Source organism: Erythrolamprus reginae, chromosome 2 (assembly GCF_031021105.1).
Source record: "Erythrolamprus reginae isolate rEryReg1 chromosome 2, rEryReg1.hap1, whole genome shotgun sequence".
Lineage (NCBI taxonomy): Eukaryota > Metazoa > Chordata > Lepidosauria > Squamata > Dipsadidae > Erythrolamprus > Erythrolamprus reginae.
In genome coordinates, this window is record NC_091951.1 from 40,054,522 (window position 1) to 40,069,521 (window position 15,000).

Sequence of the window (15,000 nt, forward strand, 5' to 3'; positions counted from 1 at the left end):
TTGGGCTTTAAAGGTCATGACCAACACTTTGAATTGTGACCGGAAACTGATCGGCAGTCAATGCAAGCCATAGGGATTAGTTTCAAGCACTTCTGTTGTTACTTCATTCTTTCCAGGGAATTTACCCAGACATTGAAAAGTGGGCTGTGATTATATCATTTATACAAATCATGGCATATATAGAAAAGATTTCCCTTTCTTTGTTGATGTCTTGGAAGCCTATCCTTCTGAAAAGGGGCCAGGCAGGGAAGTCTTACTCAGAGGTGCCTGCAATTTGTGGTCTAAAAATGATGGCTGAGATGGTATGATCAAAACTCTACAGTACTTGGGGTTTTTTTTTACATGCAGTTCAGGGGTGGTTTTTACTTACCTTCCCCACTGGTTTGCATTGTGACAGAAGTCCACGTTTTGCATTGGACCCTTCCTGGAAAATAATTTTAGAAATAGCTTCTGTACATGTGCAGAAGTAAAAATTAGCTTCTGCACATGTAAAGAATCAAAATTCAAGATGGCGGCACCCATGGACCAGCACCAACAGAACCGGCTCTGTGATATAAACACTGGTTTACTACCCTGTTTCCCCGATAGTAAGACACCCCCGATTGTAAGATGTATCGGGGGTTTCAGGGGGGTCGGCTAATATAAGCCGTACCCCGAAAGTAAGACATATGTCTTACTTTCGGGGAAACACGGGGGGTATTGCCGCCTCCCTCTCATCTAGCTGCGCACCGCCTCCTGCCCACGTCCGCACCGTCCCCCTCTCCATACGTCGCCGCGCCGTCCCCTGCACTTGTCACTGCCGCCTCTGCAAATTTATTCGGGCACGTCCCTACTCCAAAGAAACCTCCCCCCCCCCCGCCCGTCACAGAAGGTAAAACATATGTCTTACTTTCGGGGAAACACGGGGGTATTGCCGCCTCCCTCTCATCTAGCTGCGCGCCACCTCCTGCCCACGTCCCCCCCTCCATACGTCACCGCATCTGCTGCCTCCGTCTGATCCAAATGAGCGCCGCCTCCTGCCCACGCCTGCGCTGTCCCCCTCTCCATACGTCACCGCGCCGTCCCCTGCACTTGTCACTGCCGCCTCTGCAAATTTACTCGGGCACGTCCCTACTCCAAAGAAACCTCCCCCCCCCCCCCGCCCGTCACAGAAGGTAAAATGCATATACACTAAAAAAACACATTTTACACAGTTTTTTTAGCTGTCAGTGCCCCTTTAACAATATAAGACATACCCTGAAAGTAAGACATAGTGGGGCTTTTGGGGATAAAAAGAAAGTAAGACACTGTCTTACTTTCGGGGAAACACAGTAACAGTCCTAAAGAACCGATTAGAACCCAGTAAGAACCCACCACTGGTGTAGTGCACATGAAAACCAAGTGAAGTTTCAATCGCGGAACTGTAATTTCCATCTTATCTTTTTTAAACCTGTGAATATTCCTCTTGCCACTGGAAAACAAATGGTCACAGCATTGGAAACTGCAGTTTAATGTTCCCAAATGTAAAATAATGCACTTGGGGAAAAGGAATCCTCAATCTGAGTATTGTATTGGCAGTTCTGTGTTAGCAAAAACATCAGAAGAGAAGGATTTAGGGGTAGTGATTTTTGACAGTCTCAAAATGGGTGAACAGTGCAGTCAGGCGGTAGGGAAAGCAAGTAGGATGCTTGGCTGCATAGCTAGAGGTATAACAAGCAGGAAGAGGGAGATTGTGATCCCGCTATATAGAGCGCTGGTGAGACCACATTTGGAATACAGTACTGTGTTCAGTTCTGGAGGCCTCACCTACAAAAAGATATTGACAAAATTGAACGGGTCCAAAGACTGGCTACAAGAATGGTGGAAGGTCTTAAGCATAAAATGTATCAGGAAAGACTTAATGAACTCAATCTGTATAGTCTGGAGGACAGAAGGAAAAGGGGGGACATGATCGAAACATTTAAATATGTTAAAGGGTTAAATAAGGCCCAGGAGGGAAGTGTTTTAATAGGAAAGTGAACACAAGAACAAGGGGACACAATCTGAAGTTAGTTGGGAGAAAGATCAAAAGCAACATGAGAAAATATTATTTTACTGAAAGAGTAGTAGATGCTTGGAACAAACTTCCAGCAGACATGGTAGATAAATCCACAGTAATTGAATTTAAACATGCCTGGGATAAACATATATCCATTGTAAGATAAAATACAGAAAATAGTATAAGGGCAGACTAGATGGACCATGAGGTCTTCTTCTGCCGTCAGACTTCTATGTTTCTATGAAAAATGAACAGAAATTGAATGTCTGCCTCTCTTACTCAGGAAGAGGAGGAGGATAAGGAAGTCACAAAGTGGAAAAGCAAGAAGAACGAGAAGAACCAAGGAAAACAACAGGTTTGTGGCTTCACTTGCATCCTTCATACTTGATATGCAATGTTAGGGGTCAGTTTTGTAGCTTAGTATTGCTCAGTTCTAGCCTGGTGGTGCAGTGGTTGGAGTGCAGAACTACAAGCTACTTCTGCTGACTTTCAATTGCCTGCAGTTTGGCAGCTTAAATCTCATTGACCTCAAGGTTGTATTAGCCTTTCATCCTTCCGAGGTGGGTAAAATGAGGTCCCAGATTATTGGGGCAATAGGCTGACTCTGTAAAGCTCTTAGAGAAGGCTGCAAAAGCACTGTGAAGTGGTGTATAAGTGTAAGGGCTATTAGTATTTTCTTTCAATGTGGAATGGAACACCGGGACAATTCAATTTAATTATTTAATATAATTTTAAAATTATGTTATTGTTTCGTCATTCTCATTCCATTTTGTCCATCCTTTCTCCAATGATTCTATTTCAACCATTTCTTTGATATTAGTGTAACTCTTGTCCCGTGGTGATTTGGCCATGGCGAGTTGTCGTAGACCCCTTTCAAATTGTGTAAGCTGCAGCACATTACCGTATTTTTCGGAGAATAAGACATGCCTTTTCCCTGCCTAAAAGGGACTGAAAATTTGGATGTGCCTTATACAGTGTTCCCTCGATTTCTGCGGGGGATGTGTTCCGATACCGCCCGCGAAAGTCGAATTTCCGCGAAGTAGAGATGTGGAAGTAAATACACCATTTTTGGCTATGGACAGTATCACAAGCCATCCCTTAACACTTTAAACCCCTAAATTGCCATTTCCCATTCCCTTAACAACCATTTACTCACCATTATTACTGGTACTCACCATTGAATAAGACACTTAGTGATCCTGATATTTATTAAACATAATTATTTATTAACAATAATTATTTTTTTTGTTATTTATTTGCAAAAATTATTAGTTTGGCGATGACATATGACATCATTGGGTGGGAAAAACCGTGGTGTAGGGGAAAAAACAGCGAAGTATTTTTTTAATTCATATTTTTAGAAAAAACGTGGTATAGGCTATTCGCGAAGTTCGAACCCGCAAAAATCAAGGGAACACTGTATTCTGAATGTAGCTTTTTTCGAAGGTTTTTGCCCAGCTCTAACTAGGTGCTAACAATCTTCCCAGCTCTTACCACTTGCGGGTTCTTTTATTGTTACTCTCTGCGAAGAATATTTTTCTAGTCTTAAGTCTTTGCAGGTTTTTCCCCCATTGCTCTACTTGCTCCGAATGTTTCTTTCCAAGTGCTAATCAGGTGCTCTGAATGTAGCTTTTTTAAAGCTTTTGTTTCCAGCCCTAATCAGGTACTAATGATGTTCCAACTCTTACCTGCTTGCAAGCTCTTTCATTGTTACTCTCTCTGAATAAGGTTTTTTTTAAAGCCCTAACCAGGGGATAAAATAATGTGTTGACCAGACTAAGGACACTGACCAGATGAATATCTCGTAGGCAGATTTTTTCACCCTATTTTCCTCCCACAAAACTAAGGCGTGTCTTATACACCAGTGCATCTTATACTCCAAAAATGCTATATTTTGATAAACCTTTTCCCCCACCCTCCTTGCCTTCTGTAAGAGTCTCAAGACTCATTTATGTTACCAGGCTTGGGGCTATTAGACTTCTGCCCACTGGTCAACAAAAGTTATGCAAGTTAGTGGATTGATTGATTGATTGAATGAATGAGTGTTTTTTGTGGTCTTTGGGTTTTTAGATTCTTAATTACTAATTGGATTCGGGATGTTATATATTGTTTGTTTGTTTGTTTGTTTATTTATTTATTTATTTATTTGTTGGATTTGTATGCCGCCCCTCTCCGTAGACTCGGGGCGGCTAACAACAGTAATAAAAACAGCATATAACAATCCAATACTAAAACAGTTAAAAACCCTTATTATAAAACCAAACATACAGACAGACATATCATGCATAAAATTGTAAAGGCCTAGGGGGAAAGAGTATCTCAGTTCCCCCATGCCTGGCGGCAGAGGTGGGTTTTAAGAAGCTTACGAAAGATAAGGAGGGTAGGGGCAATTCTAAACTCTGGGGGGAGTTGGTTCCAGAGGGTCGGGGCCGCCACAGAGAAGGCTCTTCCCCTGGATCCCACCAAGCGGCATTGTTTAGTTGACGGGACCCGGAGAAGACCCACTCTGTGGGACCTAACTGGTCGCTGGGATTCGTGCAGCAGAAGGCGGTCCCTGAGATAATCTGTTATTTTGTATGTTGTAAGCCACCCTGAGTCCTTGGAGACGGGTGGCATAAAAGTCCAATTAATAATAAATAAATAATTTTCAACCGCTTTCACATTGTCAAGGAGACTGATCAAATTTGCTAATTTAAACATAGAAGAACATAGAGCTGAATTAATACCTTTGGACTGGAGTATCTTTTTTTTTTAATCACGTGGTAAATCTTTTTCTTTCTTTTTTACCCCAATTTTTTTTTTTTGAATCAATTTTGATTCCTGGTGACATTTTTCTTGACAAAATTTGGAAGGGCACATCCTTGTCTCATTTCTGAAAGAGAGTGACTAGGCCAAAGTCCCCCAGCTTGGCAATGGGACTACAACACATGGTCTCTCACTTTCTAGCCTGGTGCTTTAACCACCGGCTCTTAAACAGTTGAACTGAATATACAAGCAGGAAGAGGGAGATTGTGATCCCGCTATATAGAGCGCTGGTGAGACCACATTTGGAGTACTGTGTTCAGTTCTGGAGACCTCACCTACAAAAAGATATTGACAAAATTGAACAGGTCCAAAGACGGGCTACAAGAATGGTGGAAGGTCTTAAACGTAAAACGTATCAGGAAAGACTTAATGAACTCAATCTGTATAGTCTGGAGGACAGAAGGAAAAGGGGGGACATGATCAAAACATTTAAATATGTTAAAGGTTAAATAAGGTCCAGGAGGGAAGTGTTTTTAATAGGAAAGTGAACACAAGAACAAGGGGACACAATCTGAAGTTAGTTGGGGGAAAGATCAAAAGCAACGTGAGAAAATATTATTTTACTGAAAGAGTAGTAGATTCTTGGAAGAAACTTCCAGCAGACGTGGTAGATAAATCCACAGTAACTGAATTTAAACATGCCTGGGATAAACATAGATCCACCCTAAGATAAAATACAGAAAATAGTATAAGGGCAGACTAGATGGACCATGAGGTCTTTTTCTGCTGTCAGTCTTCTATGTTTCTATGTTACAAACACACATATGCATGCTATTGCAAAAGAGATGTGAGAAAACAAGGACCTTGGCCATTATACTGACTGGACGGGAGACAGTTTCTGTGACAAGGAAAAGTGATTGATCAGCAGGGAGACTCAGTACCTATCAAGAAGGAGAAACGAAAGCACAGATACCGATTTTGACATCATTTAGACAGAAGGAAAAGGGGGGACATGATAGAAACATTTAAATATGTTAAAGGGTTAAATAAGGTTCAGGAGGGAAGTGCTTTTAATAGGAAAGTGAACACAAGAACAAGGGGACACAATCTGAAGTTAGTTGGGGGAAAGATTAGAAGTAATGTGAGGAAATATTATTTCACTGAAAGAGTAGTAGATGCTTGGAACAAACTTCCGGCAGACGTGGTTGGTAAATCCACAGTAACTGAATTTAAACATGCCTGGGATAAACATAGATCCATCCTAAGATAAAATACAGGAAATAGTATAAGGGCAGACTAGATGGACCATGAGGTCTTTTTTTGCCTTCAGTCTTCTATGTTTCTATTTTTGCCTCCAGAAGAGCACAGAAAGAAATGTCAAAAGACAGATTGATTTATTTTTCTCACGTGTGGAATTTGTGCTTGCCTGAGTTATTCTGTATATATTTTTCTCTATATATTTTACATTCAGAGAGGAGGCTCAGCAATTGCAGCCCTGGCTCAGAGTGATGAGGAGGATGCTGAAGAAACCGAGCCCAAGGAAAAACCTAAGGTATAGGAGAAGAGGAATGTGGGAAAATAGAGCTGAGGTCCACAGAGAGCAGCCGAGGGATAACTCACTATGCCAAATTGTAAAGCATCCCATGGCCTGCTCTTGAGTTGCCATAAGCAGGTGGGGGAAAGCTGACAGAGCAACAGGGCAGCAACATTCCACGCATACCTTCCTCAAGGCCACAGCCTTGTTTACAGAGTCATTTGGAGAGGAAATGCTCTCCACAGCTTCCTTGGAGAATGTGATTAATGACACGCCCTGGGAGGAGAGGGGGGAAACAGGGTCATAGCAAGTAGGATGCTTGGCTGCATAGCTAGAGGTATAACAAGCAGGAAGAGGGAGATTGTGATCCCGTTGTATAGAGCGCTGGTGAGACCCCATTTGGAATACTGTGTTCAGTTCTGGAGACCTCACCCACAAACAAATATTGATAAAATTGAATGGGTCCAAAGATGGGGAACAAAAATGGTGGAAGGTCTTAAGCATAAAACGTATCAGGAAAGACTTAATGAACTCAATCTGTATAGTCTGGAGGACAGAAGGAAAAGGGGGGACAGGATTGAAACATTTAAATACGTTAAAGGGTTAAATAAGGTTCAGGAGAGAAATGTTTTTAATAGGAAAGTATACACAAGAACAAGGGGACACAATCTGAGGTTAGTTGGGGGAAAGATCAGAAGCAACATGAGAAAATATTATTTTACTGAAAGAGTAGTAGATGCTTGGAACAAACCTCCAGCAGACGTGGTTGGTAAAGTCTGTGTCGGTCTTGTTGGGTTGCAGAACCAAACCAGACAGTTATAGAGGTGCAGATGACAGACTCAGTGATTCCTCTGTAGAACTGTATCCTTGGGTAGTTTGAGCTTCCTGAGTTGTACATTTTTGATGACGTTATTGATGTTAGGTAACCATTGTGATCCCCTTATATAGAGTGCTGGTGAGACCACATTTGGAGTACTGTGTTCAGTTCTGGAGACCTCACCTACAAAAAGATATTGACAAAATTGAACAGGTCCAGAGATGGGCTACAAGAATGGTGGAAGGTCTTAAACATAAAATGTATCAGGAAAGACTTAATGAACTCAATCTGTATAGTCTGGAGGACAGAAGGAAAAGGGGGGGCATGATCAAAACATTTAAATACGTTAAAGTGTTAAATAAGGTTCAGGAGGGAAGTGTTTTTAATAGGAAAGACAAGGGGACACAATCTGAATTAGTTGGGGGAAAGATCAAAGGCAACGTGAGAAAATATTATTTTACTGAAAGAGTAGTAGATCCTTGGAACAAATTTCCAGCAGACGTGGTTGGTAAATCCACAGTAACTGAATTTAAATATGCCTGGGATAAACATATATCCATCCTAAGATAAAATACAGGAAATAGTATAAGGGCAGACTAGATGGACCATGAGGTCTTTTTCTGCCGTCAGTCTTCTATGTTTCTATGTTTCTATTTTAGGTCTTGAGATATTTTATAACTTAGAAATTTGAAGATCTCTACTGTTGATACTGTCTTGTCTAGTATTGTGAGAGGTGGTAGTAATCTAGTGGGACGCATGATTGGGTGCTCCTGATGAGCAGAAAGCAGACTATTTTGAATTAAAAAACAGTTTCCTGCTTTAGGAAGAGATGATTCCTAATTTCCAAGTAGGTTGATGGTTTTTAATAGGTTTATTTGAACAGTTAGATTATTTGCAAAGCTGGGAGAGAATTGGAATTCCTGTTGCATTTTTGTTCTGTTTCTCTTGCTTAACAATGTTTATGGCCATTTCCTTTCTTTTTCGTTTTAGGCTGGAGCCAAACAAAATGCTCAGTCTGAAGAAACGGCCAAAAAAACAAAAGGGAAGAAGAATCAGCCAGCCAAGGTAAGCGTTCACAATCTCACGAAGAAACCAAAATACAAAATTTTTAATGGCTCTGTGGAGGATGCAAGAGATTTCATTATTGGTCTGTTTGCGGAGTTACGGGTAATCCTCGACTTGCAACCGTTCGTTTAGTGACCGTTCTAACGGCACTGAAAAAAAGTGACATGATTGTTTTTCACACTTACGGCCATTAATAGCATCCCATGGTCATATGATCAAAATTCAAATAGCAATAGCACTTATATTGCTTGCTTGCTTGCTTATTTATTTGACTTCTATGCCACCCAATCCCATGGGACTCAGAGTGATTTACTGGTAGACTTCTGCAGGTAGTCCTTGAATTACAACCATTCAAAAGTTACAACAGCGCTGTAAGGAGCAATATGGCCGTTTTTCACACCCGTTAACCGCTGCAGCATCCCCATGGTCACATAATTAAAATTTGTACGCTTGGCAACCTCGAGGTTTGATTACTGCAATGCTCTCTACATGGGGCTACCTCTGAAGGGTGTTTGGAGACTACAGGTAGTGCAGAAGGCAGCCACACAAGCAGTCAAGGGCCTTCCCAGATGTGCCCATGTCTCTACAGCACTCCGCAAGCTGCACTGGCTGCCGATTAGTCTCCAAACACGATTCAAAGTGCTGATTATGACCTATAAAGCCCTACATGGCATGGACCAGACTATGTACAGGATCGTCTTCTGCCTCACCTATCTCAGCGACCGGTCAGGTCCCACAGAGTCGGCCTTCTCCAGGTCCCATCAGCCAGACAATGCCGGCTGGTGGGATCTAGGGGAAGAGCCTTCTCTGTGGCAGCCCCGGACCTATGGAATGAACTCCCTCCAGAGATTCACACTGCTCCCACCCTCTTCGCCTTCCTTAAGGTTCTGAAAACCCACCTTTTCTGACAGGCTTTGGGCCACTAAGCTTCTAATATCTATATGTTTGAATGTATGTATGGATGTCATTGATTAATTTTAAGTACAGTAGTACCCCTAGATACGAGCATGATTCGTTCCATAAGGGAGCTTGTATCTCGAGGCAACTCGTATCTGGAACAAGTTGTTTTTCCCCTCCGAGATAACCAAAAGCAAGGATTCTTCCGCCACCTAGTGGACGCTCGGCTCGTATCCCGAATTTCAGCTCGGAACTAGAACAGAAATGTCTCTCCCCTCGTGGCTCGTATCTTGAAATACTCGCATGTAGAGCAGCTCGTATCTAGAGGTACTACTGTATTGGGGTTTTAGGGATTGTATTTTACTGTAGATTTTATTGTAGTTTTCTAATGTGCTTTGCATAACTGCTGTAAGCCGCCCTGAGTCTTGGGAGAAGCGTGGCATAGAAATCGAATGAATGAATAAATGAATGAATAAATGAATGAATAAATGAATGAATAAATAAATAATAAAAGTATTTTACTGTAGATTTTATTGTAGATTTCTAATGTGTTTTGCATAACTGCTGTAAGCTGCCCTGAGTCTTGGGAGAAGTGCGACATAGAAATCGAATGAATGAATGAATGAATGAATAAATAAATGAATAAATGAATAATAAAAGTATTTTACTGTAGATTTTATTGTAGATTTCTAATGTGTTTTGCATAACTGCTGTAAGCCGCCCTGAGTCTTGGGAGAAGCGTGGCATAGAAATCGAATGAATGAATGAATGAATGAATGAATAAATGAATAATAAAAGTATTTTACTGTAGATTTTATTGTAGATTTCTAATGTGTTTTGCATAACTGCTGTAAGCTGCCCTGAGTCTTGGGAGAAGCGCAACATAGAAATCGAATGAATGAATGAATGAATGAATGAATGAATGAATGAATGAATAATAAAAGTATTTTACTGTAGATTTTATTGTAGATTTCTAATGTGTTTTGCATAACTGCTGTAAGCTGCCCTGAGTCTTGATAGAAGCGTGGCATAGAAATCGAATGAATGAATGAATGAATGAATGAATGAATGAATAAATAATAAAAGTATTTTACTGTAGATTTTATTGTAGATTTCTAATGTGTTTTGCATAACTGTTGTAAGCTGCCCTGAGTCTTGGGAGAAGCGCGACATAGAAATCGAATGAATGAATGAATGAATGAATGAATAAATAAATGAATAATAAAAGTATTTTACTGTAGATTTTATTGTAGATTTCTAATGTGTTTTGCATAACTGCTGTAAGCTGCCCTGAGTCTTGATAGAAGCGTGGCATAGAAATCGAATGAATGAATGAATGAATGAATGAATGAATGAATGAATGAATGAATAAATAATAAAAGTATTTTACTGTAGATTTTATTGTAGATTTCAAATGTGTTTTGCATAACTGCTGTAAGCCGCCCTGAGTCTTGGGAGAAGCGTCATAGAAATCGAATGAATGAGTAAGTGAATGAATGAATGAATGAATGAATGAATGAAAAAATGTATTTGTGACAGTTGCACGGTCATGTGATTGCCTTTTGTGACTTTCGCAATTGGCTTCCGACAACCAAAGTTAAGTGCGGGAAAGTCAGGTCCACTTTTAACAGCCCTGTTATTAATTTCAACAACTGTGATAATTGATTTGACAGACTCTGACAAAGGAGGCCAAAACTCGCATAACTGTCTCGGCAAACGGAGATTTTGGGCTCAGTTGTGATGGTCAGTGGCGGACCCCCTGTTTGCAATCCGTGCTGGTCTTTATGAAGGGATCTGTGGCGTTGCTGGAAACAAACAGGTGAGGGATCCTTCCCGGTGTAGTGAATAACGTATTCTTTTCTTTGCCGTTGGCTTCTTCATCGTTGCAGAATATGTTTGCTGCTCTAGAGGCGGAGGAGATTGATGAGGAAGAAGATGATGATGGAGAAGAGGACTCTGCTGAGGAGAATGAGAAATCTAAACAGGACAGCCAGCCGGTAAGGATCCAGTTCTCTTACAACAGGCGTCCTCAACCTGTCATCTCCGGCCTGATACCGGTCTGTGGCCTATTCGAACCCGGGCCTTGTGAATGGCTGGCTGGTGCGCACGCATGCGCTCTGTCCCACACGCATGCATGAGCATGGGCCTGCCCTCCCACAGAACCATCCCCTCTTTCCTCCCTCTTCTCTCCCTCTACAAATCTAATAAATTATTATTAAATTATTATTATTACATTTTGAAGAGGAAAGCAACACAAAAAAGTTTTTGGCCTCTGTGCACCCCATTTTCAGGCCTTTTTTGGGGGCCTCCCCCTCTCCAAAAATAGGTCCCCCAAAAAGCCAAAAAAACAGGCCAAAAAGGGAAAAAATGAGCTGAAAAAACACCTCAGAAATGGGTTTTTAAATCCCCCAAAACGGACTTGAAAAAAGTCTCAAAAGTGGGTTAAAAAAGCCCCCAAAACGGGTCAAAAAAGGTCTCAAAAATGGGGGTGGGTGGGCAAAAGCCCCTAAAAAGGCCTGAAAAAAAGGCCCAAAAATGGAACATGCAGAGATGGGACTTCACTAATATTTGGTCTATAAGATGCACAGACATTTTCACCCCTTTTGGGGAGACAAAAAAAAGTGTGTTTTATAGTTCAAAAAATAACAATATGTACAAGTAGTCTGTGAATCTGAGGTTTAAACAGGAATCCTAGCAATCAATGCATTTTCTAGTAAGATTGGAAAGATTGCATAGAAATGATCCCTCCCTCACCTAAGACGGGTCACTTGCGCTCCTAAGAGAGGTTGAATCAGCCAAGTAATCAAAGCAGCCTTCTTGAAGTAAGATTGAGCCCTGGAGATGCCCTGATGAGGCTTAGTTCCTCATCCAAGCTCCACAAAGATTTCACAGTAAAGTCTTTTGGTCCCCACGTGATCATGTCAACTGAATTCCTCTAAACTCTCTTTTTTTAAAAAAATATACTTTATTTATAAATATATTGAAAGGGGAGGGGAGGGGTAGGAAGGAATGTACAGAAAGGGGGAAAAAAGGGAGGGGTAGGAAGGGATAATGAATCAAGATACAAAATTGAACAATTCAGGTAAGGAACACAGTTATACAATATAAGCTATAGGTTAATAGGGATGTTATATTTCTTAAACCTTGGAAATAAACAGTAAATAAAGAATATCAAAAATTTTGTTATAGTATAGTAATAAATGTTACATCTCCTATTAATATATATTAGCTAATAGTAACTTAATGAGAATATTTTCTAAATTTGAAAAATAAAAAGAGGGGGAAAGGAAGAAGGTAAATAAAAGAAAGAAAGGAGTGAGAAGAAGAAAAAAGATCTGCGTTTAACGCAGACGTTTTTAGTGACGACTTTTGTAGAAAAGTAATATGAGGAGTATGTGGATAGTATAATAAATATATTCTATATGTTAGTGAATATTAGTAATAATGTGTTATGTACTATGTATTGCATTAGTTTAAAGACGGATAAAAAGAGATATGGTATAAATTTTGTTGCAAATTGATTGGTTTTTGGCGCTAAGTCTTTTCATTCGTTTAAATTTAGTTAAAACGTTCTGAAGTGGAATATAGTTAATGATTTGATAAAGTAGTAGTTTTATAATATATAGTTTTGGTGGGGGTTTTTTGTGAAACCCATTTATACCAATTTTCCCATATTTCATAATATTCTGAATCTTTTTTATTTTGTAGTTTCCATTGCTGTTTTTGACATTTCGGCACACTCTATGATTTTTGTAATTACTACCAGTAGTGAAGGTATTTGGTTTCGTTTCCAAAAGAGGGCGTAGGATATTTTTGCTGCTGTTAGGATTTGTAAAATAAGATATTTTTGTGATTTAGTGAAGTTTTGCCTAAATATACCTAGAAGGTAAAGCTCGGGTTTGAATGGTAAGTTAATTGACATGACTTGGTCAATTAAGTTTTTAATAGTTGTCCAGTATTTTTCCGCAAGTGAGCATGTCCACCATGTATGGTAATATGTTCCCGGTTTTATTTTACATTTCCAACATGTGGGTGAAAAATTGGGGAACATTTTAGATATTCTTGCTGGGGGCAAATGCCATCGATACAACATTTTTATTTGATTCTCTTTATAGGACATTGCTGTTGTCATTTTGTAATTTAGTGTACAGGTTTTCTCCCATTCGATTAAATTGATCGTATATCCAAAATTTTGAGCCCAGGCTATCATACAACCTTTCACTTGTTCTTCACAATTTTCTTGTATTAATAAGTAATTATATAATTTGGAGATCGTTTTTGTTGGGGGCCCGAAAAGAATTATATCTATCACATTATCGTTTTGGAATCCGTATTGTTTTTTATGTTGTTCATATTTTGATTTAATTTGTAAGTATGATAGCCAGTCTATGTTTATTCCTTGGTCATTCAATTGTTGTTTTAATATGAGAGTATCTGATTTATCAAGTAAGTGTTGGTATCTCAAAATTTTGGTGTGGGAGAAAAGGTTAGGAAAAGTTAATAATTCATTCGGAGATGTCCATTTTGGTATTGAAATATAATAATTTTTCCTCTAAACTCTTGTAGCCATCAGAGGAGGAAGAGGAGAAGAAGGAAGATGATCCCTATGCAAACCTCAGCAAGAAGGAGAAGAAGAAACTCAAGAAACAGGTTAGATGTGGTCCTCCAACTGTTAACTTCCAACTTTTTGTGACTTGGCTTGACTGCGGTTATAACACGCCTTCTTTTTGTATACTGTCTGTCTTCTCCCCTTTTTTACGAGGGAAGGTAGAAATAAATCTCACTGCAGTTGAGATCGGGAATAAACACTGTGGTGAAATCTATCCAAGGTAGCTTGCAGGACATTTGAAATTGTACAGTAGTAGAAACATGAATGTCTAGATCCCATATGAGGAGGAAATGAAAAAATGGATTCCTATAGCTTCATTTCCTCATCGGATGGAGCTTTAGGAGGTGTGTGTCTTCTGTTGCAATGCCTTCTTTTTGAAATAAACCAACACGCACACACACACAAAAGATTTGGATGCTCCTGATCGCTTACACCTTCAGGAAAGTGTTTAAAACGAGTTTTTTCCCTAGATGCTGGGTCAAGACAATAGATGAGCTTGTGTTCCCAAAGGTGAAATGTACCTGATTATTTGTTGTCTGATACACTGGTTAGAGGCTTTGTGTTTTTATTTTTTTGTTTGGTGTTTTACTTATAATTATTGTTCCCTATTTGGTTTATACTGGATGCACATTGCCCAAAAATTAGATGCCCAATTACAGTAATACCTCGTCTTACGAACTTAATTGGTTCCGGAAGTAGGTTCGTAAGGCGAAAAATTCGTAAGACGAAACATTGTTTCCCATAGGAAACAATGTAAAAGCGATTAATGCATACAAAAAGAAAAAAAAATCACAAAATGGCGTTCCACTGGGGTGTCTTCGTGACGTCTTCATGACGTCAAAGCTCCGCCCATGGAATTCCCTATTGGGATTCCCTACCTCCTTTCCAGCCTCCAGATCGGCCGAAAACGCCGCCGCTGATTGCAAAAATGGCGCTCCGCCGAGCGGCAACGCCTGGCTGTAACCTTCTGAAACAGCCGGGTGCTTCTCAGCGGCCTCTGGAACCTGAACCTGAACTTCCGGATTCGGCGTTCGGGAGAACGCCGAGAAGCCCCCCCCCGGCTGTTTCAGAAGGTGACAGCCGGATGGCGGCGCTTTTCAGCGGCCTCCCAAACCAGAACGCTGAGAAGCCCCCTGGCTGTTTTAAAAGGTGACAGCCGGGCGGCGGCGGCCAGCGGAGCACCATTTTGCGATCTGCAGTGGGTTCGTAAGCCGCAAAAAGTTCGTAAGAAGATGCAAAAAATTTCCAAACCCCAGGTTCATATCACGAGGGGTTCGTATCACGAGGTACCACTGTATATGAATTGGGCAAGTTAT

At 40.4% G+C, this 15,000-nt stretch overlaps 1 protein-coding gene across 1 annotated transcript in view; it reads left to right on the plus strand.

Moving 5' to 3' along the window:
- ABCF1 (ATP binding cassette subfamily F member 1) overlaps positions 1-15,000 on the plus strand; it is a 58,823-nt gene that overhangs the window by 5,568 nt on the left and 38,255 nt on the right. The window contains exons 4-8 of the mRNA XM_070736697.1: positions 2,301-2,372; positions 6,234-6,314; positions 8,104-8,178; positions 10,965-11,072; positions 13,642-13,725. Coding sequence (XP_070592798.1) covers positions 2,301-2,372; positions 6,234-6,314; positions 8,104-8,178; positions 10,965-11,072; positions 13,642-13,725 — 420 coding nt within the window. The remainder of the gene's footprint in view (positions 1-2,300; positions 2,373-6,233; positions 6,315-8,103; positions 8,179-10,964; positions 11,073-13,641; positions 13,726-15,000) is intronic.